Below are 27,156 nucleotides of genomic sequence, written 5' to 3'. Positions count from 1 at the left end.
CCCCCTGCTTGTGTTCCCTCTCTCACTGGCTGTCTCTATCTCTGTCGAATAAATAAATAAAATCTTTAAAAAATAAAAAAAAAATAAAACTGGGATGCCTGGGTGGCTTGGTGAGTTAAGCGGCTGCCTTCGGCTCAGGTCATGATCTCAGGGTCCTGAGATCGAGCCCCGAGTCGGACTTCTTCATCAAGGAGTCTCCTTTCCCTCTCCCTCTGCCCCACCCCCTACTAGTGATCACGTGCACTCTCTCTCTCAAATAAATAAAATCTTAAAAAAAAAAAAAAACTGGTAGTGATAGTTGCACAACTCAGCGAATATACAAAAAACCATTAAACTGTACACTTTAAACAGGTGAATTGTGTGAAATGTGAATTAAATCTCAACAAAGCTGTTATGAAACAACAAAATCTTCCTTACCTTATGTTTAAATGGCAAACACCGCTGAAGCTTTACTCTTAAGCACAGCCCTGTTGAGGAAAAAAAAGAAAAGGCCCCAATTATCTCCTCTTATTAATTCTTGAAAAAGCATACAGCCGTGTGTAGGTGTTTCCATACAATACGGTAGCTGGAAACAGCTTCGGCTCAATCCAGTGTAGGTCTCCTTTGAGCCAGGCACCATGCTAGCAACTTTAATATCTACAGTCTTACATATTCCTCATGATAATCCAGTGAGCCACGTACTTACAAATCCATTCTACAAACTGTGAAACTGAGGTCACAGTGAAACTTGCCCAAGGTCACTGAGCTAGTAAAGTGGCAGTTGGGACTAAAACCCAAGACAACTGCAAAGCCTAGGTCTTTTGTACTACATCAATTTACCTTAACTAGCAAAGGTCAATTCACTCATCGGACTTTACTGAACACTCACAACAGGCCAGATCATGCAAAAATTTAAAACCAAATAAGAGCCACTTAAAAAGGACCACAAGAAACTTCTCAAATTTGGAATCCTCTATGCCTACAACATACAAATAGAGTTGTTTCCCTAAAACAAGCTCCTCTGAAATTAGGTTTATCACCCCAATGCCAAGTCACAGTTCAATATATATATATATATATATTTTTTCTTTCCCAGTTGACACTTGTAAGAGTAATTAAAACTGCACTTGGAACAGACCCTCAGTGTGCCCATGTTCCACTTCTCCCCCTCCTCAAAACAAGGAAGGAATTTTTAACTAAATCTACACCCCTAGACACAGAAGACAAGCCAAACTGTTCTTGTTATGCACAGAAAGTGTTTCAGAGTACTTAGAGTCTAGTCTAGTCTAATAATAAATATTAGAGAACTCTAAAGACAATATACAGTTTCTTTAAGAGGGTCTCCCTTTAGAAGATCTACCTTCAGGGGCGCCTGGGTGGCACAGCGGTTAAGCGTCTGCCTTCGGCTCAGGGCGTGATCCCGGCGTTGTAGGATCGAGCCCCACATCAGGCTCCTCTGCTGTGAGCCTGCTTCTTCCTCTCCCACTACCCCTGCTTGTGTTCCCTCTCTCGCTGGCTGTCTCTATCTCTGTCAAATAAATAAACAAAATCTTTAAAAAAAAAAAAAAAAAAAGATCTACCTTCAAGTGTATCTGGAGGGTTCCTCTCTTCCCTCTGGCCCCCACAGTCTCTTTAATCTGTTACCTGTGTATCATCTGAGCCTCCTCATGTGTCCTACCCACTGTTGGAAGGTGTTTTACCCACGTAGTAAATACCAACTGTTTCACAATTCACAAAGCACTTTCTTGAGGATCAATATCCTCAAGAGAGGCAGTACAGCATTACTGAGATAGATACTCTGGGTTCAAAAGTAGCTCCACTATATACAAACTATGGGGCCCCAGGCAAGTTACTTAACCTCTCTTGAGCTTCAGTTTCCTTATCTGTAAAATAAGTATTATAGTAGTACCACTATACATGGGGTTGTTATGAGTAGTGCTATGCAATGTGCCTAAAATAGGACTTGGTACATAAAAAGTACCTAATAAACATTAGCTATTACTATTGTATCATTTTCATTTTACAACCAGGAACCATGATAAGTGATTTGTCTGACATCACATAGCTAACAAGAGAGAGCTGGGAGCTAAATATAGACCTTCTGACTCCAAACATATGCCCTTCATATTGGACCACACCTGCCTTCAGCTATTCTTGTCCAGACTAAGTCAACACAAGTGGCTATCGGCTGGTTTCTCTGCCTTATCCACTCATTCCCTTGGAGTCTTCCCTGTCTTTGCAATTACTTACCAGGATAACTCTGAGTAGGGGACGACCTAGGCAGTCGGCCTGGAACGCATACTCACGTGCCTTCCCCTGCTTCACACTACCTGCTCATAGGAAATGCCTCCCAGATGCCAGGAAGAGGGCTCTCTTTATTGAGTTTTCTGATCATGTTGATTGAACACAGTTACTACACTAGTATACTAACTTCTAAAAAGCCAAGGGTCTTTACTGAAACCCATATTAAAAGGGCCCTAAAAACCTGACAACACTTTGTTCAAGGAGAGGACAGACCTGAAGTAGCTACCATAATCGGATCTGGGTGCCTTTAGAGTTACTTCTGTTTCATGGGCTTTCTCAATCTTCGTCCACACACAGTTTTTCAATAATTACAATCATAATGCAAATACAACTTAGCATTCCAGTTGTTTCATACATTTCTCAGATACTTTGATTCCTTGATTATATTTATCATTTTTTAATAGAAATAAGAAATCCCATTATATTGGTGCCATCTCCTTATTAATAGATACTATAGTTTCTTGCAGGTTTTATTATTATAAATTTCTATAAACGTTTCGTACATGTTACTGTTTTCTTCAATGGAATTATTTCCTTAATTACTGGGTCAAAGAGTAGAAACTTTTTTTTTTTTAAAGATTTTATTTAATTATTTGACAGAGAGAGACATAGCCAGTGAGAGAGGGAACACAAGCAGGAGGAGTGGGAGAGGAAGAAGCAGGCTCCCAGCAGAGCAGGGAGCCCAATGCGGGGCTCAATCCCAGGACCCTGGGATCACAAAAGAGTAGAAACTTTTTAATAACAATTTACAGATATTTACCAAGAGGCTTAAAAATGCTTATACCATATAACCCAATAATTCCAATTAAAGGAATTTATCCTGAGGCAATAACTAGAGATACATGAAAATATTTTTGTATAAGGCTGTTTATCATAGTATTATTTTTAATTGTTAAAGTCCAGAAGTGGTCTAAGTGGTTATAAAAATTATGATATAAGGGCGCCTGGGTGGCACAGCGGTTAAGCGTCTGCCTTCGGCTCAGGGCGTGATCCCGGCGTTATGGGATCGAGCCCCACATCAGGCTCCTCCGTTGTGAGCCTGCTTCTTCCTCTCCCACTCCCCCTGCTTGTGTTCCCTCTCTCGCTAGCTGTCTCTCTCTCTGTCGAATAAATAAATAAAATCTTTTAAAAAATATATATGATATAGTGATGTGATTAACACAAACCTCTATGCCTCTATAATTAAAAACTATTATTTAATGGAGAATAAAAAATATTCTTTATCTATTTCATGCATTCTATTACCTAGCCTTTATAACTCTGTTGATACTCTTATTATCTCTACTTTACAAATAAGGAAACTGAGGCCCAGAAAGGTTAAGTATCTTGTCTAAGGCCACAAAGTGGCAAACCTGACAGAGCTGGAATTTAAGCCCAGGGCACACATTCTTTTATGACAGCTGATTTTTATTCTCTTCTTTATGGTTTTGTGGAGTTTCCAAATTATGGCCAAGAAACATATTACTTTTGTAATGTAAAAAAACACAAAATAAATGTTACTTTTTGAAAAATTCATTTGCTAAAGGCTCTTAGAGTAATAGACCCACTTAAGAACTCTTATATATCAAAATATTTTAAGATACTCCCCTTCACGTCAAGACAGTAGCAACACTTCTGGTACCTGTTGATTCAGAAACTGTCCAACGACAAAAAAATAAGTATGCATTCAAAACTGCTTTTTCCAGTATGGAATATTACTAACCACAATATTACCAGGGTGCCTGGGTGGCTCAGTTGGTTAAGTTGCTGACTCTTGATTTCAGCTGAGGTCATGATCTTAGAGGCAGGCTCCGCACACAGCAGGGAATCTGCTTGAGGATTCTCTCTCCCCCTGTCCCTTCCCTGGCTCGTGTTCTCTCTCTCTCAAATAAATAACCACAATATTATCTACAGATTCACGGACCCTTTAGTTCCTCAAGATGTGGCCCAAATGCTGGAAATCACTAATAGGGATCCCAGATCAACAAGTGAGAAAAGAAAAATAGAAATCACAAAAATGGAAGCAATAATAAAATATTTACCTTTTCAATTGTTTTTATAATCTTATCTATTTTTAAATAGATAATATATTCCCATAGTTCAAAACCTTAAAAATATAAAAAGGTATACAGTAAAGTCTTCTTCCCACCCTGTCCCCAACCTGCCCAGTTCCTACCACCACTACTGCCCACTCCCATCACAGCTAGTCATTTCTTATGTATTCTTTGTGCATATACAACCAAATACAAATTTCTGGTTTTGCCCTTTTTTACACAAATGTAGCAATATTACATTTGCTTTTATTTCTTAACAGTATGTCATAAAGATCTTTCCATACCAGTACATGGAGAGTGTTCTCATTATTTTTCATAGCTGTATAGCATTCCATTGTTAATATACACCACCAATGATTATTTCAGCAATCCCCTACAGATGAACATTTGGTTTGAAATAAACTTCCTTTATCTTCTTTATTTTTATTTATTTATTTATTTATTTATTTAGATATGGCGGGGAGGGAGGGAGAGAGAATCTTTAGCAGGCTCCACACCCAGCACAGAGCTCGAGCAGGGCTCAATCCCACAACCCTGAGATCACAACCTCAGCAGAAATTAAGAGTCAATGCTTAAACGCCTGAGCCACCCTGGCGCCCCCCCCTTTATCTTCTTTATAACAAAGTATATACTCAAAGACATCTCTTGTATATCTTACTGCTAAGTACTCCAAAATACTGGGAATGCAGCCTCTCAAATAGAAAACAACCTCAAAAATACTTAAAAAAAAAAAAAAATACAGAACTCTCCCACTAGGACTATGCCCATACTGCACTAAAGCCAACAGAGCAGCGAAAGGAGAAGAAGGTGATGACAGCAGTGCTAGTCTGACAGCACCCACTCCAGTCTCCAGAACAGAGGTGACTAGCCCACACCCGCTCTCTTAGTTGCAGGCATGTATAGAGAAGAGAAGCAGCATGGTGTAACTAAAGGAGATCTCACGTTTGGAGTCAGGGGACCTGGGTTTGAGCCTCAGCGTCATCATTTCCTGGCTACGTGATTCTGAGCAAGTCACTTAAACTCCTAAGTCTCGGGTTCCTCACCTGGAAAATTCTCTCGTAGGTTGTGAGGGCTACAGACGATACACATCTGAAAACACTCTCTGAACTATAAAGTGTGAGACATGATGCTAATTGTTATTTTGGGTCAGTATCAGTAAAATAATGTCAAAATAAAACTATATTTATATATCAAACCTTACCAATAAGGGTTGCCAAAGAGCAGTGAGGTACTGTTGGCGTGAACCTGATAACAACCAAACAGTCTTCTTCGTTTATCTCCTGAACCTCCACACTACTTTCCGTTACCACTTCCAGTTCTTCTAAAGTATTGGGCTTCTCTGGGTCCCGGATAGTTCGAATCAAATCTAAAGAATCATCAGAGACAAGGTATTATGTTAAAACACGAATATTCTAAATAAGGATGACTTTGCAAACCCTAACCCAAACACAGACTTCTTTTTCTTAAACCGAATGTTACAGTAACTGCCCAGATTTCTCACAGAAATTCCCACGACCAGTTTCCTTTTGAGAAAACTGTTTTCTTGGATTCTTATTAGATCATAACCAGTTTCTTGGCTCCAACACTGCAGAGAGAATATAAGAATGAGGAGAGTGTCATAGAAGCTCAAGGGGAAGAAATAACTTGTAGCTTGGGAGACTGTGGTATCAGGATTTACAAAAGTTGAGTCTGAACCAAGCCTTTAAAAATAGGTGACATTTCAATATTTGACACTGCAGGTGAAGGAAAAGAAAGGAAAAGAAGTTTAGGGGCACCTGGTTGGCTCAGTCAGCAGTGCATGCGACTCTTGATCTTGAAGTCATGAGTTTGATCCCCACGTTGGATGTAGAGATTACTTAAAAAATTTTTTTTAATTAAAAAAAATGTTTTGTCTGCCTGTAACCTAGCATAAGTGAGGCTATAAGAGTTTGGGCCAGACCATCAAGGATCTTTTACAGTCAGTCACAGGCAACAGGGAATCCTTAAGAGGTTCTGAACAAGGGAGGAACCAGGACGATTACACTGTCAGCTGGGAACTCATCCACTGGCTGGTAGTCTCAGAACTAAGAGCAGAGCCAGGGATACTAGCTGAAATGCTGGGCCCAAAACAGTAACATGACAATAGTAATAGAGAGGAGGGGACTGATGGAGAAGCAATTTCAGCATCAGAATCAACAGAATTTGATGATTGTTTGGATGTAGAAGACAAGGAAAGGGGAAAAGGAGGATGACTCAGATTTTAAGTGTGTCTGGGAGAACACTGATAGAATGAAAAAAAACTGGAGAACACAGGAAGAAAGTTGGGTGGGGGCGGGGACAACTGGGTTCAATTTTATACGTAACAATTTCAAGGTGCTTAAGGGGACAACCCAATGGGACATTCCAGCAAACACTGAACTGTGACATAAGGTTTGAGAAAGCACCAAGGCTAAAGAGACACATGAAAAGATGCTCAACATCACTCATCATGAGGGAAATGCAAATCAAAACTACAAGGAGATACCACCTCACACCTGTCAGAATGACTAAAATAGAAAACACAAGAAACAAGTATTGGCCAGGATGCAGAGAAAAAGGAACACTCATGCACTGTTGGTGGGAATGCAAACTGGTGCAGCCACTGTGGAAAACAGTATGGAGTTTCCTCAAAAAGTTAAAGAGAGAACTACCCTACAATCCAGCAATTGTACTATTGGGTATTTATCCCCAAAATACAAAAACACTAATTCAAAGGGACACACGCATGACTATGTTTGCAGCAGCATTACTTACAATCGCCAAGATATGGAAGCAGCCCAAGTATCCATCGACTGATGAATTTATGAATGTAGTTGATATATATATGTGATGGAATATTATTCAGCCATAAAAAGAATGAGGTCTTGATTTGCAAGGACATGAATGGAGCTAGAGAATATAATGCTAAGAGAAATAAGTCAGTCAAAGACAAATACCATATGATTTCACTCATATGTGGAATTTAAGAAACAAAACAAATGAACAAAGGGGAAAAAAGAGACAAACCAAAAAACAGACTTTTAATTATAGAGAACAAACTGATGGTTATCAGAGGGGAGGAGGACAGAGGAACAGGTGAAATAAGATGAAGGGTTTTAAGAGTACACTTACCATGAGGAGAACTGAGTAACATACAGAATTATGAATCATTATAGTGTACACCTGAAGCTAATATAATGCTGTATGTTAACTATACTGGAATTAAAATTAAAAAATTAACTCAAGAGAGAGCACGAAGCTAGAGTGGTTGTTGAACCCATGGGATTCACAAAGAATGAGCAGAATAATAGTTTTCAACCTTGGGTGAACAATGGAATCATCAGGACTGCTTTAAAAACAAAACAAAAACTGATGTCTAAGCCTTACCCCCAAAGATCCTGATTTAACTGATGTGTAGTATGGGCTGGGCATTAAGACTTTAAAAAAAATTGCTCAGGTTGTTCTTACGGGCAGCTCAGTTTGAGAACCACTAATGTAAAGGGAGAGATCCAAGAATAGATCTGTGGGAAGCACCTAATTTAGGGATCAGAAGGAGAAAGAAAAGCAAGAAGCAGAGATGGAAGCAGGGGGAGGTTAACATTAAATGCAGCAAAAAAAAAAAAAACTCAAAATGATGAGAGCTAAAACAGGCCTTTGGATTTGTCACCCAGAAGATCACCTGTAAGAAAGCAGTTTCGGTAGAGGGATGAAGGCAGAAGCCAGCGTGCAAAAGAGGAAGTGAAAAGGAACTGAAAATGTAGTCCTAGGGCTTTGGCAGGGACTGGGAGGGCAAAGAACCGATAGTGGGTTTACACGAAGCTAGAACTATGACAAAGGTAAGGAAAACTTGAATATGTTTTACAGCCCAAAGGGAAAGATCAAATAGAGGAAACGAGACTGAAAATATAGGAGGGGGCGGGAGGATAGGGGACTGGTAAAATAAGCAGAAGAGAATGAGACTAAGGATGTGGGAGCCTGGGTCGGCCTTGGAGAGGACAAGATTTCCTTCTTACTCTGAGGTTGTAGAAAAAGTTGGAAAAGGAGAACGACAGATAAATGGTGAGGTAGAAAGGAGAGCAGAAGGAATTCACCTAGGCTGGGCTTGATGTTCTCAAGCCTGAGGTTTTGTTCTATTATTGATAGCACTCCTGTAATCAGAAATGCTACTGGGAAAAACAAATCAAGTTCCCACCTTCTTCCCAACCACCCCTGGACTTATCACTTGATTAGCCACAGGATTTGAAAATGGAGGCAGGAAAGAAAAGACCCTGGGATCATGACCTGACCCAAAGGCAGACGCTTAACTGACTGAGCCACCCAGGCGCCCCTGAACTGATACTCTTTATGCATTTAAACCTTCAGTATCCAGTTCTGAACTGGTGTCTAAAACAATTTTTGACCACACTTCCACCTTTAACCACAAACTCTATCCTGAAGCTCCATGTATCTGCCATTCTCTAACATGTTACTTTGTCACCTCCATACTTTTGCTCCCTTTTCTCTGCTTAGTACGCCTTCTACCCTCCATATATCCAGAGCCTACTTATACTTCAAGGCCTAACTCAAGTCACTCCTCCTCCCCACTCAGAGATTATTATCTCTCCTTCCTCTGAATTTGTCCCTTATTGTGGTCGGTGGCTTTCTATTGCATAAAATATAGTATATTTTTGCACATATAGGTCTCCCTCGATATAAGCTTTAGGACAAGAATCAACTCTCTTCCAAAGTTGTATCCCCAAGTGCCCTTCTGTCCTGAGATGCTATAGACAGAAGTCTGATAGGACAGGAACGTGTCCGTTTTATGGAGATCATTCCACTCATAATCATCTAGCTGGGGTTAACTCCTGCCTCTAGTAAGAGAGGGCAAATTAGATTGGCTCCAAAGATCTTTTCCAACCCTGGCCTCCTTCTCCTGGCCCATAATCCTTGCCCACATTTTATTTGTATTCTTATGGTTAGATCGTTCACCCTCAGTCAGCAGGAATAGCTGAACATTAGTTAGAGCCAGTCTTTATTTTTCAAAAACAATACCACATAAGTCCAAAAATGGAGTCATAAGGCAATTGTGAAATGGTGTAAAGCGCACGGAGTTTGGAATCAAAAGACATGGGCTTTGGTTTTTGCTGTTTCTTTACTGGCAGTGTGACCTTCGAGTAGCTGTTTAACCATTCTAAACCTTTGTTTTCTCATCTGTACAGTGAAGCTGGTCCCAGGGGTTTAAAAAATATATGTAACTGTGTGTGTATGTATTCGTTTTTGCACTGCTGGCTTGACTGTGATAAGAAACTATAAATTCGAGGCCCGGGTACGGGGAACGCCCGTTTTGTCCTCGTCTCTAGGGGACCTCTGGAACGGCTGTGACCTTATGCCAGTCCCCAACTCGTTAGTCACCCAGCAGTGCTGGCAGGAGTGGTGGCAGGAGAAGGAATGCGTGTACAGGGGCTAGGGAACGCAAGGAAGGAGACAAGTAGCGCAATCAGTCCAGCTTTGCTTCCTAACCAAGCACCCTAAACGCCTGCTCTGCCCAGAAGTCTGGAGAAGGCCACTAGGGCGTGGGGCAGACGAGGGAAATGAAACGTTTAAGACCTCCAGGCTGGGCTTGCCCCAGGTTTAGGAAGAGCCCGGTCTTATAAAGATCCACATTCCTGCGTGACTCAGAACCCCTGAGAAAAGGCTTCCCGAGCTTCGGACGAGACCCAGCAAAAACCGGGGTCTCCACCCCCAGCCCTCAGGTGAGATCCCCATTACCCCCATCTCCACGTACAATGCCAAACGCTGCCCTGGGTAAAATTAATTACCATAAACCTCTAGCGCTTTCTCTTCCATGATCCGGGGCTGCCGGGCAGCTCCCCGCTCAAAGAGACCGGAGAGCCACAGGACTCTGCTCAGCGTCCAGGAGAGCAGCCCGGACACCCGCTCCATCCTCACGCTCCGCCATCCCTGGCGACTGTCCCACCCGAGCCACCGTCTCTCAGCAGCGGGCCTCGCGACTTATCAACTTCCTGGTCTTCAAATGGGCCAAGACAAGCCTAAAGGTCCAGGAAAGCAGAAAATAGGCGGGACCCGACGGAGTAGCGCGGAGGAACTAGGGAAGGGACCCGCGAAGACTACAAGCCCCAGCATGCTTTGCTCGGTTTCGGCCGGACAAGAGAAAAAAATTCCTCCCAGCGCGAGGCGCATTGCGCGCTGGGACGTATGGGACGTACAAATGTATTCTGGGATTTGTAGGCTATGTCTGTAAGAGGAGGTAGGTAACGGTCTGTTACCCGCCACCGTTAACCTTATTCAGTGCCCTCGATAAGCTGAAAATGAATCCTGAAGAGGTAGGGGAAGGGAGATCTTGCTCTCTTTTGCTGGAGGAGCGTGTGAAAGGAGAGTCCACTGTTATTTCTCTGAGGGAGCTGCTTCCAGCCAGTTTTCTTACTTCTAGTCACGCCGGAAGTGAGTTTCCGTTGCCGTTGAAACGGAAGGTCTTGGGAGTCCCCTGAGGTTGGTTAGGCGTCGCGGGGGGCGGGGAGGGCTTTTTGATTTTCTCGCCTCAGAGGGACTCAGGCCAGCACAGTTCCCCACTATGAGCTGCATGTTTCTGTCAATCGCCTTCAGAAACAACTTAGAACGAAAGAGCTTTCCTCGTGCCCAGGATATCCAGTAGTGACATAGTGGAAATCGTCATCCCAAAAAGAATGCCTTAAGTCCACTGGTGTTTGTGGTTATGATGAATGCCAGGAACAAGGTTGATGATGTTAGTTTTATCCATCCATCCCTCCAAGTTTCAAACATTATTGGCCACTTACTTTGCCAGACTTGGTGTATGAACACCGAGAATACAAAGATAGGAGGCGGCCCCTACCCTCAAACAGCTCATAGACCTGTCAGGAACCAATCCCTGATGTTGAGGAATTTGCAATTAGAAACAAACCTTTTGTCAGACTTGGTACCAAGAAAATCAGGATCATTTTGCAGAGTTACCCTATGTTAACATATCCCGTTTATCTTTAAGCTTTTGTCTGGCTGCTTTAGACTTTAAGCTCACCAGACAAGTGAATAGTCTCGGTCCCAGGAAAATTGTGTTCAGTTTATGAATTTCCCTGCCATCTGTTCCACTCCACTCCACAGCAACGAAGGGGATAATCCTAACTTCCTTGTAACCAAATTTAGGACCCTGAGGTCTCACCTCCTGTGAGGCCTCCCTACAGATCTTTAAGCATAACTGATACCCTCTTTCACTGTACTCCCAGAGCACATTACAGCATTGAACACGTTGAATTTGTTCATTTGCATGCCTGTCTCCCTCGAGTGCCTAGTTAGTTGGTCAAGCTTATTTCTGTATTTCAAACGCGTAGTAGAGTGCCAGGCACACAGTAGATGTTCAATATTTATTACTTGAATGAATTAACTAAATGTTCTCCAAAGAATAAATGGTGAAACTTTACCGCCGCCAGTTGAGAGACCAGTCAAAAATATTTACTGAATCTCAATGAGAGCGCTGTGCTTGGCATAGGTAGGTGGCATGTAGAGGAGTTTTCAAACTCCTTTATTCGAACATCTTGAGAAGGCTGTTGGCTAAAGCTATCCAGAACAGAAAGGGCCCTAGAAATCTGAGCAGCCCCTACCTAGCTAGCTCCTTCTTTTCTGTCCCACTCTCCCCCTTGGTTAAGAGCACGGCGTCGCGATGCAGGACTCAGATTTGCTGGGTAGGAGCATTGGGCCTCCCTGCCCCGCCCCCAGCGGCCAGGCCCCGCCCCCGAACCCCCGCCCAGTGCGTCCCGCGGGGTTGGTCACGACCATCCCACTCCTCGTTCCTCTGGAACGTTTTGCTCGCGGCGCTATCTCTCTATAAAGTTGTTGTTGCGGCTTCCGCCGCGGGTGGAGGAAGATGGCGTCGGGTGGTGGTGGCTGTAGCGCTTCGGAGAGACTCCCTCCGCCTTTCCCCGGGCTGGAGCCGGAGTCCGAGGGGGCGGCCGGGGGGTCAGAACCCGAGGCTGGGGACAGCGACGCCGAGGGGGAGGATATTTTCACCGGCGCCGCGGCGGCCGTGAGTTCGCACCGTTCGGGGCGGCCGGCGGGCGGGCGGGCGCCCCAAAAGGGAAGAGAGGCTAAGCGAGGGTCGAGGAAGCTGGGCAGAATGGGCCTGGCGAGACCCTGCTTTGGTGACGGTAGTCGTGGCTTGGGAGACCTTAATGAGTGCCAAGATGTTAGGGGCCTGCCCTGGGGCGGACGGTGAGGAGCGAGGGGTGTGGTGGTTTCGCCACCGAGGTCCCTGACAGCGAAGAGACTCCCAGGCCGGCATTTGGCCCTGCGGTGTGGTGACCCCAAGGACCCACGGGGTGGTTTTGTGGTGGTTTCCTGGCGGTCTGATTTAATAGGTCAAGATAAGGAGATGGGATGCACTTTTCTTTCCCTAATCTTACTGCTCCTAGGATTGAATAGTGTTATCTGGAGTGGCTCAGGACAGTGACCCGCCCACAAATCCTTTCATTAACTCAAAAGTTACCTGATTACCAAAGGCCCTTTGTGGATCTAGTTTGTAAGGGTTAAGTTGACTCCTCTGATCTCTAAGGTAAAGTCTTGCCAGAAGTCGGTTGAAAAAAAGGCCCTGCCAGATAAATCACTACATAGATGACAAGCTTTGTCCCTTTTAAAGAGATGTATTAAAATGCCTAAGTACATCTGTGGGATTAAATCTCTAAATGTGAGGAGGAAATGGTGTTTCCCTTAGTAATATCCAGGTTTCTAATAAGAGGTGTTCGGGGGAAAAACTGATCTTTATATGTGGAATGTAAAAATCAGTAATCAGTTCTGGAACCATTTCAGATGTTTGGGTTGTTTTATAAGAATACTGACTCATACCACTTGGTACAGTTCGTTCCAGGTTGAAAACTTCTTCTGTGCTAGGTCTGAATTTATGTACTATTCTATCTTGGATAATACCTCTCTTTGTAGTAGCTATACAGTATATGCGTGACTAAATAAAACAGCTTTAAATTCTTTATGCAGCATGTGTTTGAAAAAGGTTAAGGCTTGCTTCATTTATGTCAGAAAGAGGTTAAGTTTCTAGGAAATATCTTTGGTGACATCTTTAGAATTTTCCCTGTACTGTGTTCGGGAACTGAATTTATAATCCCAGCTCAAAAAGTACTTGCTGGTGCTAATATAACCGCTTAAACTGTCTGATGAAGTGTTATTCTAAGAAGCAACTCTTGCTGCTAATTTAGTCTTTCTGTATCCCTTAAAACAAATTTTTGGTCTTTTCCTTTGGTAATTCTCCCATAAGTCATGGAGAAGAGCTAAAGTTAATAACTACTGGGATGGTAGATATTCAGACCAAATATCTGAAAATAGACACTCTGACTTTGAAAGTGACTGGTCACGTAGGCAAATGATGATTTATTTTCCAAAAAGGGCCCTAAAAGGGTGAGGAGTTGTTTTCTAGAGTTTTCTAAAAGAAGTTGAAGAGGCTGTGACTTGATTGATCTCATATTACTTTACAGAGGCATCAGTACTTCTCTCTTAGAAGACTGTGTGAGAGTACTTTGCCTAATTCCAACCAAAGAGAGGAGGAAGGAGTCAGAATGAACTTGTTCTACTACAGAAAGCATAATTATTTTTAGTTAAGTTTTGATCCAGGAAAATTGAGTTGCTGGGGAAACGAAAATGCCACCTGTAAGCCATTTTTTGAGCTCCCTGTTCTGATGTTAATCTTCAGGAAGCCAAGACTCCAAGATTTCTCATTAGTTAAACTCTGAATTTCTTGTTTAAAAGTCATTAAATACAAATTATATTCCAATAAATGTTTTAGTTGTGAGCCAGTGTGAGAAGATTGGGGATTGCAGTGCTTCTGTGTCTTAAGGAATAACACTGAAGAATAGAATAAGAACAAGGGCTTTGAAGGCTGATTTAAATCCATCCAGGTTCTGTTACTTGGGCAAGGTATTTAATTACTCTGTGTGGTTTCCTCACCTGTAAAATGTGACTAATAGCATTTACGCCCACCGTTATTATGCGGATTAAATTCGAATACCTATGAAACACTTGTGAAACAGTTGAGCATTGTAAACCGCAATTACTCTAATAATCAAAGAACCCACAGAATCTAATAATGGCTTAGAAAGTTACATGTATTAATCCTAAAAATGGTTAATATCATTTATCAAAATCGAACTAGTAATAAGATTGATTTGATTAACTAAAAGTCATCAAATAGGCACTTAGTGACTTCAGTGGCATCTTGTTAAGTTTACCTTCATATTGTGTTTTGTTGGGTGTTGGAGGGAGAGGGAAGGGTATTAAAAAATTGGGAAGCTGAGGCATGTAAAATTTAAAATAATTTATGGTATGCGTGTAATTTCCTGGACGTTAGTGTAACAGCTGCTGTTGTTCATCATCCCATCTGCTCTCTTTTAAGGCCCCAGAGACTTTAATACAGTAATAAAAGTATGATTTATAATCAGAAGAGCAGCCCATGATATGCATTTCAGAATCTACAAACCAGTTACATGAAAGGAATAGACTGGAGTTAAAAGGATTATTAAAACAAATCTGAATATTAAAAGGATTATTAAAAAAGTCTGAAAGCATTGCCAGCTGGGAAATATCTTAAGATGATTCTCAAGAATACTAAAGACCTTACTTCTTTCTGCTTCCTACTTTGTGGGCATGTCTATAAAAAGATCTGAAATTCTAGACGTGTTATCTGAAACTTTGATTGGACCTGAATCTAGATACATATCTTCTAACACTGAATCATAGAATTGAATCGGGTTCTTTATTTGCCCTCCCAGGTATTCTTAACATGTCCATCTCTTTTTAGGAGTATGCCAGGACCACAATTAGATATGCCCTCTAAATGAGAACTGCAGAGCCTTTCTCATGCTAAGAGGAAGGAGGAAAATACAGATAAATGATAGCCTCACTTCAGATTTTGGCCAAATCTGGTAACTACTTCTTCAAATGATCTATCAGATCAATTAGAATTCCCCCCCCCACTCTTAATCTTGAATCGAAACCCTAGTAATTACAGAAATGGCTAGAAAAAATAAAATTGGGGGGGTTGCCTCGGTGGCTCAGTTGGTTAAGTGTCCAACTCTTGATCTCAGGGTTGTGAGTTTAAGCCCCGCATTGGGCTCCATGCTCAATGTGGAGACCACTTAAATTTTTAAAAATAAAAAAAAATTTAAAAAATGGAATAAAGAAAAAATAGCAGGAGACTTGAAAAGTCATATATTGAGGGGCGCCTGGGTGGCTCAATCGTTAAGCGTCTGCCTTTGGCTCAGGGCGTGATCCCAGCATTCTGGGATGGAGCCCCACATCAGGCTCCTCCGCTGGAAGCCTGCTTCTTCCTCTCCCACTCCCCCTGCTTGTGTTCCCTCTCTCGCTGGCTGTCTCTATCTCTGTCGAATAAATAAAAACTCTTTAAAAAAAAAAGCCATATATTGAATAATTAGTCTTTGATTAATAAAGACTTATTTACATATTCCCACTGGTGTTTAAGACAAAAGAATAATATAACTTATTGGTATTCAGAAGTCATGCAGAGCAAGTGGCTTCTGATTGACAGTGTTTTATAGACTACAGGGAATTATATGAATGTAAGTTATGTATTAACATTTAGACAGGAAAGGACATGTTATTTTTAGAATCTAGCCTACATCTGTGATCAGTGTAACATGTATCCTGAGGGAGAATAAATCAGTTTTCTTTATTGTGGCATAAAAATACAACAAAATTTACCATCGTAAACCTTTTTAATTTTACTGTTCAGTATTGTTAAGTATACTCACATTTTAATGCAACAGATCTCCAGAACTTTTTCATCTTGAAATTCTGAAACTCAGTACCTGTTAAATAACAGCTCCCCCTTACCCCTTGCCCAAGCCCCTGGTAACCACCATTCTACTTTCTGTTTCTGTGAATTTGACTAATTTAGATGACCTCTTGTAAGTGGGATCATGCAGTATTTGTCCTTTTGTATCTGGCTTATTTCACTTAGCATAATGTCCTCAGAGTTCATCCATGTTCTAGTATTCATCAGAATTTCCTTCCTTTTTAAAGCTGCATAATATTCCATTGTATGTATATGCCACATTTTGTTTACCTATTCATTCCTCAACCTCAACAGACATTTGGGTTGTTTCTACTCTTGGTTCTTGTGAATAGTGCTGCCATGAACAAAGGTGTGTAAATATCTTTTCAAGACCCTTCTTTCAGTTCTTTTAGATACATACCCAGAAGTAGGATTGCTGGATAGTATCATGGTTCTATTTTTAATTTTTTGAGGAATCTCTTTACTCCTTTTCATTTGTGCTGTTTTACAATCCCAGGACCAGTTTATTTCCTTTTGTGTGCTTATAGGATAACTTCTTTAGATCTGGACAGAATTTGGTAATTTTATTAAAAGCCCTAAAGAGATTGATAGTTTATCTGGCTAATATTTTAATTCTGTTCTGCAAAATGCATGGTGGCTGTTTGTAAGGATATAACATGTCCTCAGTAAGTTTTTTGATAGTATTCCTTGTCTATTCTTTTTTTTTTAAATTATTCATTTGAGAGAGAGAGAGAGTACACACAAGTGGTGGGGGGAGGGGCATAGGGAGAAGAGGACTCCCCACTGAGCAGGGAGCCTGATGCAGGCCCAGTCCCAGGATCCTGAGATCATGACCTGAGCTGAAGCAGATACTTAACCAGCTGAGCCACCCAGGCGCCCCCCCTTCTCTATTCTTAAACAGACTTACAAAAGGTAATCTGGGTAACGATGTATTTAAACAACAGTTTATTGCTTAGTTTCTTTACCTAATAGTGTCGCTGTAGCAAATAATCATGGATAAGTGTTCCTCTAGTATGTAGTATTTTCTGTAGGCGTATTGTCTCAAACACTTGTTTTTGGAGCTAACATCACATTAGGTGGTCAGATCTGGTCTTAAAAGATTAGTAGTTGGGCACCTGGATGGCTCAGTGAGTTAAGTGTCTGCCTTTGGCTCAGGTCATGATCTCAGGGTCCTGGGATCAAGCCCTGCATTGAGTGGGGCTCCTTGCTCAGTGGGGAGTCTTCTTCTCCTTCCAACTTCTCCCTCTGCTCCTTCCTCCCCTCCCCACTCTTGCACACAGGCACGCTTGCTGTCTTTCTCTCTCTCTCTAATAAGTAAAATCTTAAAAAAGATAGTTGTTGAAATGCCTCATTTTTCACACATCTGATATATATCTTCTTGAAAAAGTCAACAACTGGTGTTATATCCAGAGATTCATTTTAATGCTCAGCTCAAATTCTAAACCGGTTTCACTTCTAATAAGTTTAGATTTTCTTGAAGTACATAGAATCATTAATTTCTTGATCATAGAATTGTACTAGAAGTTAACCTAGCTTTCAGGGTTATGCAGGAAGAGCTAACAAAAGTAGTTACAAAGCACTTTTGGAGGCAGAGGGATGAGAAAAGCCTTAAAAATGACTAATAAGAACTCAACTTAAAATTTATTTAAAATTAGAGTTTGGGGCTTATGGGAGAAGAAATGTTGCAGTCAGCTTTCTGCTTTCTGTAAGGAATTGCTGCTCTTTGCTAATTCAGGTGTTGGGGGTAGCTCTGATGACTTAGCCATTTGTGATTTGTTTGGTTGGGAGGGGAGAGAGGAAAAAGAACACTCCAATTTCTGTCTTGGTCCTCAAAGCTTTTCAGCACTCTTGAGTAACTGTTGACATAAATAAATCAAGAGTAGTTGATAGTTACTACAGCAAGTAGCCATAAGTATCTCATCTCCAGGAAAAGCCTGTTGCTCAACTTTTTCTGGCTTATTCTCTTGCTTAGTCAAGTGGACAGCTGGGGCTTCATTCTGCTTTCAGAGCAGATTGGAACTGGGTTTGCTTTTTCAAAATGGAAGTTAATGGACTTATTAGAACTCTGATCCTTCTGCAGTTTTCTGGGCCCTTCTAAGTTATATTAGTTTGAAACCCAAAAAGTTTAGTAGGGAAATTACACCATAGAATTCAGTAGATTGTAGCTAAATTTTGGTAGACCATGGTATGCACTTTCACTTTGAGGTCTGTCATTTTCCCCACCCTTCCAGCTTCCCCTTTTCTATTTTCATTAGTCTTCGAGGGACTAGCTTAGAGGTTCTTTACCTTTTTTGTGTCGGGGACCTATTAGCAGTCCAGTGAAGTATATGGATACATCCTCAGAATGTCTTTACATGTATAAAATACATAAGATTACAAGGAAACCAGTCACACAGGAATGTAGTTAGCAAAACATTGAAAAAATTATGTTTGTAACGTGCTTTTTAATGCCTTACATAGTAAGATCTAGGGATAGTTACAACTACCATAATTTTTAAAAAGTAGAGGCGACCATAAGTGATATTTTGAGAACTGTAACAATTGTGATGTCAGATAAAAATATCTAATTTCTATTATCATGTCAAATACTATAGTGGTTTGTTGCCTGTCTTTGTAACTGAAGAACAGGCTGACTCCCAGCTAGCATTAGTGAGAATGAGATTGTGATTTTATTCCCACCTAAGTCCCTAGACACTTCCTGAATTCCATGGCTCATGGACCCCAGGAAAAGAACCCCTACTTGAACTCCTTTAGCTGTGAAGGAGGGTAAAAATTTGAAGTCCTTTGGGTTAATCAAATATTTAACCAGTTCATAGAGTAAGATGCACCCTATTCCCAAATTCAATGGACACTAAATTCCATTCTCCCAAACGCACAAGTTTTTAGTGCATCTGTGCCATTTTTGAAACGTGGCCATGGCATGGGAGAGGAGTCACTGCCTGTGGTAAATAAAATGATTGCCCCCTCCCTAAGATGTCCACCTCCTAATCCCAGAAGCTGTGAATGTATTAGGTTACAAAGCAAAGGAGGATTAAGGTTGAAGATGGAATTAAGGTTGCTAATCAGTTGACCTTAAGGGTTATCTGAGTGAGCCCAGTGTAATCACAAGGATCCTTTAAAAATGGGAGAGTGTCAGAGAGTGACTGGAAATGAGTACCCACAGAAGAAAGGCACAGAGAGATGTAACATTGTTGGTTTTGAACATGGAAGAAGTAGGCCATGAGCCAAGAAATGTGGATCGCTCTTAGAAGCTGGAAGATCAAAGCAACAGATTCTCCCGTTGAACCTCCACAAAGAAACACAGCTGTGGTGACACCTTGATTTTAGCCCAGTGAGACCTATATTAACTTATACAGAACTGTAAAATAGTAAATTTTCATTGTTTAAGCTGTTAAATTTGTGATAATTTTGTGTTGCAGTGGCGATAGAAAACGGATACGCCATCCCACTTAGCTTATTTTTCCATAGAAGTAAACGTGGCAAATAGAACAGTATTTCATGCCAAGGTCTTCCATGGTGATTTTTAAAGACTTTGTGACTGCTCTGTTACCTAGGTATAACTTCTGGGCGTGACTTTTTCCTAATTGTCCTTGTCTTGTTACATTAGTATGATCACACAGTTCTGTAGCTCTATGTTGCCTTACTAAATTATATTATTTTTTTCACCAGAAGGTGAGTACTCTGGTTCTCCAGAAGCACAGTTTTACCTTAGCTTTTAATTTGGATTCACCCTCTAAATGCAGTTGAGAATTTTAACAGTACTACCCTTTTGAAGTCCCTTGAATAATGCAAGGATTCTGCATAGAGCAAAGAGCAGTTGAGCAACATAAGGAAGAATCACAACTCGATAACTTCAAGGGAAGTAACGCAGAATCACAGTCGTACTTTTCAGGACTAAGTGGGTATGTCAGCTATGAGGGATAGCAAACCCAGGTCTGTCCTTCCCTGAGCTTAGAACATTGTGTTAATAGTGTAGCCTCATGGTTTGAGGCTGGTAATTGGTGAGGAATACTTGTTTGCTCTTAACACAAGTGTTTTCTTGCTGTAGCTCTTTCTAGTGCCTGTCTGAGAGTTAGAGTAGGCTGTCTGTGTGCCTTGTAATTATAAACAGAAATACTTGAACTTTTAAATAGGCTTATCAGTGGAACCACCTGTTAGAATTAACAGCCAAAAGGAGTCAGCAGGGGTTGGATATCCTAGCCTAGGATTCTGTCATTAACAAAAGTATGCCTCCTGTATTTCAGAAAATGGGGCAGGAGAAGGTGGCTGGATGGGGAAGTAGGCAGGGCTGTTGTTTTGCTTTACTAATATATCACAAACATACTGTTTTCATCATAGAAAATAGTTTCATCTGTTGCCTAGAAATTTAGCTCCCTTTAAATAGATAGTTTTGTGATGTACTGGCGCTTCAGAGATTTTTTTAAATATGAATTACAAGCAAAGGTTATTTTTAGTATTGTTTTTGCAACTCAGTATAATCAGTGTGCCTCTTTCCTTCTCCCAGAATGAGTCCTTCCTGAAATTTAACTGTTGATTTAAAATTAGCTTTTTTGGAACATCTGGGTGGCTTAGTTGCTTAAGCATTTGCCTTTGGCTCAGGTCATGATCCCCGGGTCCTGGGATCGAGTCCGCATCAGGCTTCTTGCTCAGCGGGGAGCCTGCTTCTCTCTGCCTGCCGCTCTCCCTGCTTGTGCTCACACACTCTCTCTCTCTGATAAATAAAAAATAAAAATCTTAAAATAAGTTAAAAAATAAAATTAGCTTTTTATTTATTTTTTACTTATTTTTTTTTAAGTAGGCACCACACCTAGCATGGAGCCCAACATGGGGCTTAAACTCACAACCCTGAGATCAAGATCCGAAGTGAAATCGAGTCAGATGCTTAACCAACTGAGCCACCCGGGTACCCCCAAATTAGCTTTTTAATATAAATTAATAATACTGATTAAAGATTAGACTTTTAATGTTGGGCAAAACATACGAAATGTGTTATAAAGCCCAGCTAGGTATTTATTTTGATGATAAGCTCTTATTATAGACTCTAGTCTCATGGAAGACTTGTTTTCTGTTAACAGTTCTTCATGAATATAAGATACTTAGTCCATTTCTTACACGTAAAAATAGTTCTCAAGGGTGCCTGGGTGGCTCAGTTGGTTGGGTGTCTGCCTTCGGCTCAGTTTATGGCCTCGGGATCCTAGGATTGAGCCCCACGTCAGGCTCCCTACTCAGTGGCGAGTCTGCTTCTCCCTCTCCCTCTCCCTCTGTGATCTCTCTTGCTGTCAAATAAAAGTCTTCCAAGAAAAAAAAAGTTCTAGGGGCGCCTGGGTGGCACAGCGGTTAAGCGTCTGCCTTCGGCTCAGGGCGTGATCCCGGCGTTACGGGATCGAGCCCCACATCAGGCTCTTCTGCTATGAGCCTGCTTCTTCCTCTCCCACTCCCCCTGCTTGTGTTCCCTCTCTCACTGGCTGTCTCTATCTCTGTCAAATAAATAAATAAAATCTTTAAAAAAAAAAAAAAAGTTCTCAGCTTTTACTGAATCTGATTTTAAGTAAAACTTGAGAATATTATGCCTCAAAGACCAGTTATGTGCTGCGTACTTCCCATCCTAAAGAAATAGGCTTAGCTTGTCCAATGCCAATCCAAATTATTCATCTGAAAATAAATTTGGTAAGTCCTAAAATAAGACAGATGTGAAAAGAGATAAAGTTGGGAAGGGGTACTATACAGTATGCCCAAGAAAGGGTTATGTAGGAAACTTAGATAAACTTAAGTATACTTACATAAGGAAAGAGTACATCTAAGTGCTTAGCATAGAAAAAGGCAAAGGACATTAAGACGAGTCATCAAGGGTTCGAATGGCCAGTAAACATGTGGAAACAAGACTTTTCACCAGTCAACCTGGCAAAGATTTTTTTAAAAGGAAGAATTCAGGGTACCTGGCTGGCTCAGTCAGTAAAGCACATGACTCTTGATCACAGGGTTGTAAATTCAAGCCCCATGTTGGGTATAGAGATTACTTAAAAATCTTGAAGAAAAAGAGAATGCATGATGTTGCTGTGGGTGCAGCATTCTCACACACTGGGGTGGGGGGGTGTAAATTGGTGGTCTTTCTGGAAGTCAGCAGAGGCTTTGAAAATTTTATGTCCAGTAATTCTACTTAAGAATCTATCCCAAGGAAATATTCAGATGTGGACTTATATGGGGATGAACATCATAGGATTATTTGTGATGATAAAAACCTGGAAACTATAAATGTCCATCCTTAGGGAGATGACTGTGTTGTGGTGTACCCATACAGTAGAGACTTAAATCACTGAAAAAAAGACTCGGATGGTGGGGATGGTGGGGGTGGTGGGGAACAGAATACAAAGCTTTATACACACAGAAGATTAATTTTGAAAAAGAACTACAGAGGAAAGAACAGAGGAAGGGGAAAGAACGTAATCAGCCTGTCTTCCCCTTTCTGTGAACTCAGCCGTGAATACTTTGATCTGGGGGATGGAATCCCAGAGTATATCTGAGGAGCAGATAATTGTTACCTAGCATACTAAGGAAGCACACGTCTTTGTTTTCATCACAGTTCTAGTCAAGCAACTTTCGTTTTTGTTTAAGATTTATTTATTTATTTATTTATTAGAGAGCTCACACACAGGGAGAGGGAGAAGCAGACTCCCCACTGAGCAAGGAGCCTGATGTGGGGCTCCATCCCAGGACCCTGGGATCATGATTTGAACCGAAGGCAGACGCTTAACCAACTGAACCACCCAGGTGCCCTTCTAGTCAAGCAACTTATGGTTTGGGCTTGAAGGGGCTCTGGTAGAAGAAGAAAGACAGGTAGCCATGTTCTAGTAGTCTTTGGAGTGTCCCATCCATGTGGGTCTGTCTCTTCTGATTATTATAAGGAAAGGCAGGCTGCTGTTACCTTAGTCTTTAAACTTCCAAGTTTAGATGATGAAACAAATGGAAAGCTGGCTTTATTCATCTCCATATCACGAGAATGAGTTCTTCTAGGTGTATTTTTTAAAATGGCTAAATTATAACCTGTGCCTCTCCCTGGTGAGCTACTAGTATATTACATTTGATTTTATATAAAATTAATGTGTCTTGGGTTTTAATCTCTTCTAGATCTCCATTTGGAGATGACTGGTATCAGTGAGAATTGAATTAAATCAGATAGCTTTTTGTGAGATCCCCATACTGTCCAAGAGCACAAGAGTATGTATAGAAAAGAAATATGTGTATGGAAGGTATTTGGCAATATATGAGGCAAAAGGGAGCTGTGGGTTTTGGTTTTGCCCTATTATTTGTTGTCTTTATCTCTGTAGTAATTTTGTTGTTGTTGAAGTTATGGAAGCACCTAGAAAACAGGATCACTGTCTCTGAGTTGGTATAACATTTAAGCATATATATTTAAGTATTAAAATATTTAATTATTCATTAAGCTTTATTAGCATAGAAAAGTTTCAGTAGGAGCATTGTTTGTTAATATAAATCCTATGTATTGGTAGCAGTTTCTTTCCATGAGGGTGGCCCCAGTATTAGGATGGAGCTCTTTGCATGGCAAATTCAGAATACCCAACAGATCTGTCATTTTACTTTGTTCTGTTGAGTCAGAAAAGGCTATTTCTGAGGAACAAACTCCCTCAGATTTGTTAAGGAAATGTTTCATAAAAGTTTCCTTAAGTCAGGTTTTTTAACTGATTTGGCCCTGGGGTTTGACTTCAAAACCCTGTAATACCATACCATGGCTTTTGAAGCCAGATTCCCAGCATTTTGTTCATGTTCTACACAATCCAGCTTTGTTCACTCTGGTACCGGTCTGGGGCCCCACCCGATCCTTGTTTGCGGGTGATCACAGAGCTTTTGATAAAGGCCATCAACTGACTGTATTTTCACCATCTGCCCACTAGGCTAAGCATGACTGGTTTTCATTCTGCTAGCCTGGCATGGGTGTGGTTGAATATTGTGTCAGTGTAAGTTAGGGATAAAAAGATGACTTCTATTTATGTACAGCTTTAGATGTAAAGTGTCATAACTTCCTTTGCCTGTTGGGGCCAGTAATATCAACACAACTGCATTTCTGTTAACAGTTTAGCCAAGGCAACACAGTAAGGCCAGGATCAGAGCTTGAATTCTGCACTCCAGTGCGGTGTCCTAGTCACTAGAATGTGCCCCATCAGCATTTGAAAGAATAAAGGTCATCAAGTGAGAAGGAGAAATGCATTTGGACAGGTTCTTTTGAAAATTATCTGTGTGTACACATACCCACGTCAGTATCATGTGCTTTGGGGTAGGGCATTTCAGCAAGGTTATGGTGTTAGAAATTAACTCTGAAATGCATGAGTTTATTTTAGCTCTGTGATTACTTGGGCAGCACTTACATCACTAATGATGATTTGCTGCTTATTGAACTGGCTGAATCATGAGCCTGTCTCCCACTAAACACCTGTGGGTACAACTGAGAGACACATTAAAAGTCACTTTCTAGGGTTGTTTTTAACAGTACTGTTTTATTCAGAGTATCTCTTCATTTTCAGAGTAAGCCCCAGTCTCCAAAGAGAATTGCTTCCCTTCCCATCAACACTGGCTCCAAAGAAAATGGGATCCATGAGGAACAAGACCAAGAGCCCCAGGATCTCTTTGCAGGTAAGTATGGACTTAAAACCCATACTAGGAGTCTTCTAAGTCACTGAATTAAACAAGCAAGGTGTATATTGGAAACATAATTCTATGGAAGATTACAAATCATGTAGAATGTAGCCCCTGCCATCAAGATTCTGACAGGATTAGGGAGTAAGACCTAAACATACAGATAGAGTTAGGCTGCTAAACGATGTAAATGTGGCAAGAAGAATGCTAGAAATACTAAGTCTCGGATATTTGTTTGCGATCAGACTATAGGAGTGTCTATAGACCTATGACCAAAACTCATAGTAAGAATTACATTTTGTGTTCATAATGCAGAATACATGCATACTTATATAAAACTGAAGCAAAAATTTTATTAAGTGACTTGCCTGTACTACTTTCAATACAATCTCAAATGTCCTATTGTTTTTCCATTTTTCTGATGCTATTTGCAACCAGTTGAATTGATTTCACAGTTCACCAATGAGCCATGTCCTGCAGTTTGAAAAAGACTAGTATGGAGTGGGATTTCTTAACCTTGGCACTATTAACATTTTGGGCCCAGTAATTTTTTGTTGAGACGGCCTCCCTGTTTTCAACAGGGGGTGATTTTGCACCCCAGAAGACACTTGGCAATGGTGAAAGACATTTTTGGTTGTCACACCTGGGAGTGCTATTGGTATCTGGTGGATAGCAGCTATAAACGTTGCTAAACACCCTGCGATACACAAGACAGCCCCTCACAAAAAAGAATTATCCAGCTCAAAACGTCCGTGGTGCCCATATTGAGAAGCTGGTCTAAAGTGCCCTTGGAAGACTTCCTGGAAGAAGAAGGATTTATGTAGGAGAAAAGGAGAAAGGGTACAAATGGTCGGGCAGGGAATACAAGGTACATTTGAGGGCCAGTCAGTAAGCTTGGTGGGCCAGAGCAGGGAGTTCTTAGAGAAACCATAGAAGAATAAGACTTGAGATGTAGTTTAGGAGGATTTTAGACATCAGTAATAATTACAGTTTGAATTTTCATCCTACTGTCGACTGAGAACCATTGGCAGTTTTGAATAAAGAAAGTGATATGGGTAATGTTTTAAGAAGACTTATCTAGTGGAATTATATAAAATGGATAGCAGTAGAGAAAAACTGGATGCTTCAGAAGGCGATCACAAATTTGTTCAAGAATGAAATGGCAGGGGCGCCTGGGTGGCACAGCGGTTGGGCGTCTGCCTTCGGCTCAGGGCGTGATCCCGGCGTTATGGGATCAAGCCCCATGTCAGGCTCCTCTGCTGTGAGCCTGCTTCTTCCTCTCCCTCTCCCCCTGCGTGTGTTCCCTCTCTCGCTGGCTGTCTCTATCTCTGTCGAATAAATAAATAAAAAATCTAAAAAAAAAAAAAAAAAGAATGAAATGGCAAAGACCAAAAATAAGATGATGTAAATGGGAAGGGAAAGGTGAAAAATTTTCAAAAGAAAAAATCAACAGGGCACCTGGGTAGCTCAGTCCATTAAGTGTCTGCCTTCAGCTCAGGTCATGATCACAGGATCCTGGGATCAAGCCCTGCACTGGGCTCCCTGTTCAGCAGGGAGCCTGCTTCTCCCTCTCCCCCTGCCTGCCGGTCACCTTGCTTGTGCGCTCACGTGCTCGCTTCCTCTCTGTGTCAAATAAATAAAATCTTTAAAAAAAAAAAAAAAGGAAAAGAAAAATCAATAAAATTCAGTGTTGGTGATTGGATATAATAGACATCCAAAAATGGGGATTTAAGACAGAGTCAATGGTTTTAAGTCTGAGGATTAAGAAGAAAATGGTACCGTTTTGAGAAGTGTATTCTAAAAGAAGAAGCTGGGGGGTATCTGGATGGCTCAGTTGGTTAAGCGTCTGACTCTTGATCTCAGCTCAGGTCTTGATCTCAGGGTCCTGAGTTCCATGCTGGTGGCCGGGGAGCGGGGGCCTGGTGCTACTTAAATAAATAAATAAATAACGGGGCTCTTGGGTGGCTCAGTGGGTTAAGCCTCTGCCTTTGGTTCAAGTCATAATCCTGGAGTCCTGGGATCAAGCCCTGCATGGGCTCCCTGCTCAGTGGGGAGTCTGCTTCTTCCTCTCACTCTGCCCCTCCCCAGCCCCCTGCTTGTTCATGCACTCCCTCCCTCCCTCCCTNTCCCTCCCTCCCTCTCCTTTGCAAATAAATAAATAAAATCTTTTTTTTTAAAGATTCATTTATTTATTTATTTGACAGATAGAGACAGCCAGTGAGAGAGGGAACACAAGCAGGGGGAGTGGGAGAGGAAGAAGCAGGCTCATAGCGGAGGAGCCTGATGTGGGGCTCGATCCCGTAACGCCAGGATCACGCCCTGAGCCGAAGGCAGATGCCCAACGACTGCACCACCCAGGCTCCCCAAATA

The 27,156-nt window shown here is 41.4% G+C and overlaps 2 protein-coding genes across 4 annotated transcripts in view; one reads left to right on the top strand and one right to left on the bottom strand.

Moving 5' to 3' along the window:
• CIAO2A (cytosolic iron-sulfur assembly component 2A) overlaps window positions 1-10,386 on the bottom strand; it is an 18,285-nt gene extending 7,899 nt beyond the window's left edge. Inside the window, exons 1-3 of one of the 2 annotated variants that reach the window (XM_019794124.2) lie at window positions 10,112-10,386; window positions 5,518-5,682; window positions 418-467 (exon numbers count right to left, since the gene is read on the bottom strand). In XM_019794124.2, coding sequence (XP_019649683.1) covers window positions 418-467; window positions 5,518-5,682; window positions 10,112-10,235 — 339 coding nt within the window. In that variant the 5' untranslated portion in view covers window positions 10,236-10,386. The remainder of the gene's footprint in view (window positions 1-417; window positions 468-5,517; window positions 5,683-10,111) is intronic. The other variant, XM_002914236.4, reaches the window with a different exon arrangement.
• Window positions 10,387-12,152: 1,766 nt separating this feature from the next.
• Window positions 12,153-27,156, top strand: part of SNX1 (sorting nexin 1) — a 38,460-nt gene continuing 23,456 nt past the window's right edge. The window contains exons 1-2 of one of the 2 annotated variants that reach the window (XM_034660847.1): window positions 12,153-12,348; window positions 24,675-24,783. In XM_034660847.1, coding sequence (XP_034516738.1) covers window positions 12,190-12,348; window positions 24,675-24,783 — 268 coding nt within the window. In that variant the 5' untranslated portion in view covers window positions 12,153-12,189. The remainder of the gene's footprint in view (window positions 12,349-24,674; window positions 24,784-27,156) is intronic. The other variant, XM_002914237.4, reaches the window with a different exon arrangement.

Source organism: Ailuropoda melanoleuca, chromosome 5, assembly GCF_002007445.2.
Source record: "Ailuropoda melanoleuca isolate Jingjing chromosome 5, ASM200744v2, whole genome shotgun sequence".
NCBI lineage: Eukaryota > Metazoa > Chordata > Mammalia > Carnivora > Ursidae > Ailuropoda > Ailuropoda melanoleuca.
This window is presented reverse-complemented; position numbering and strand designations above follow the sequence as displayed.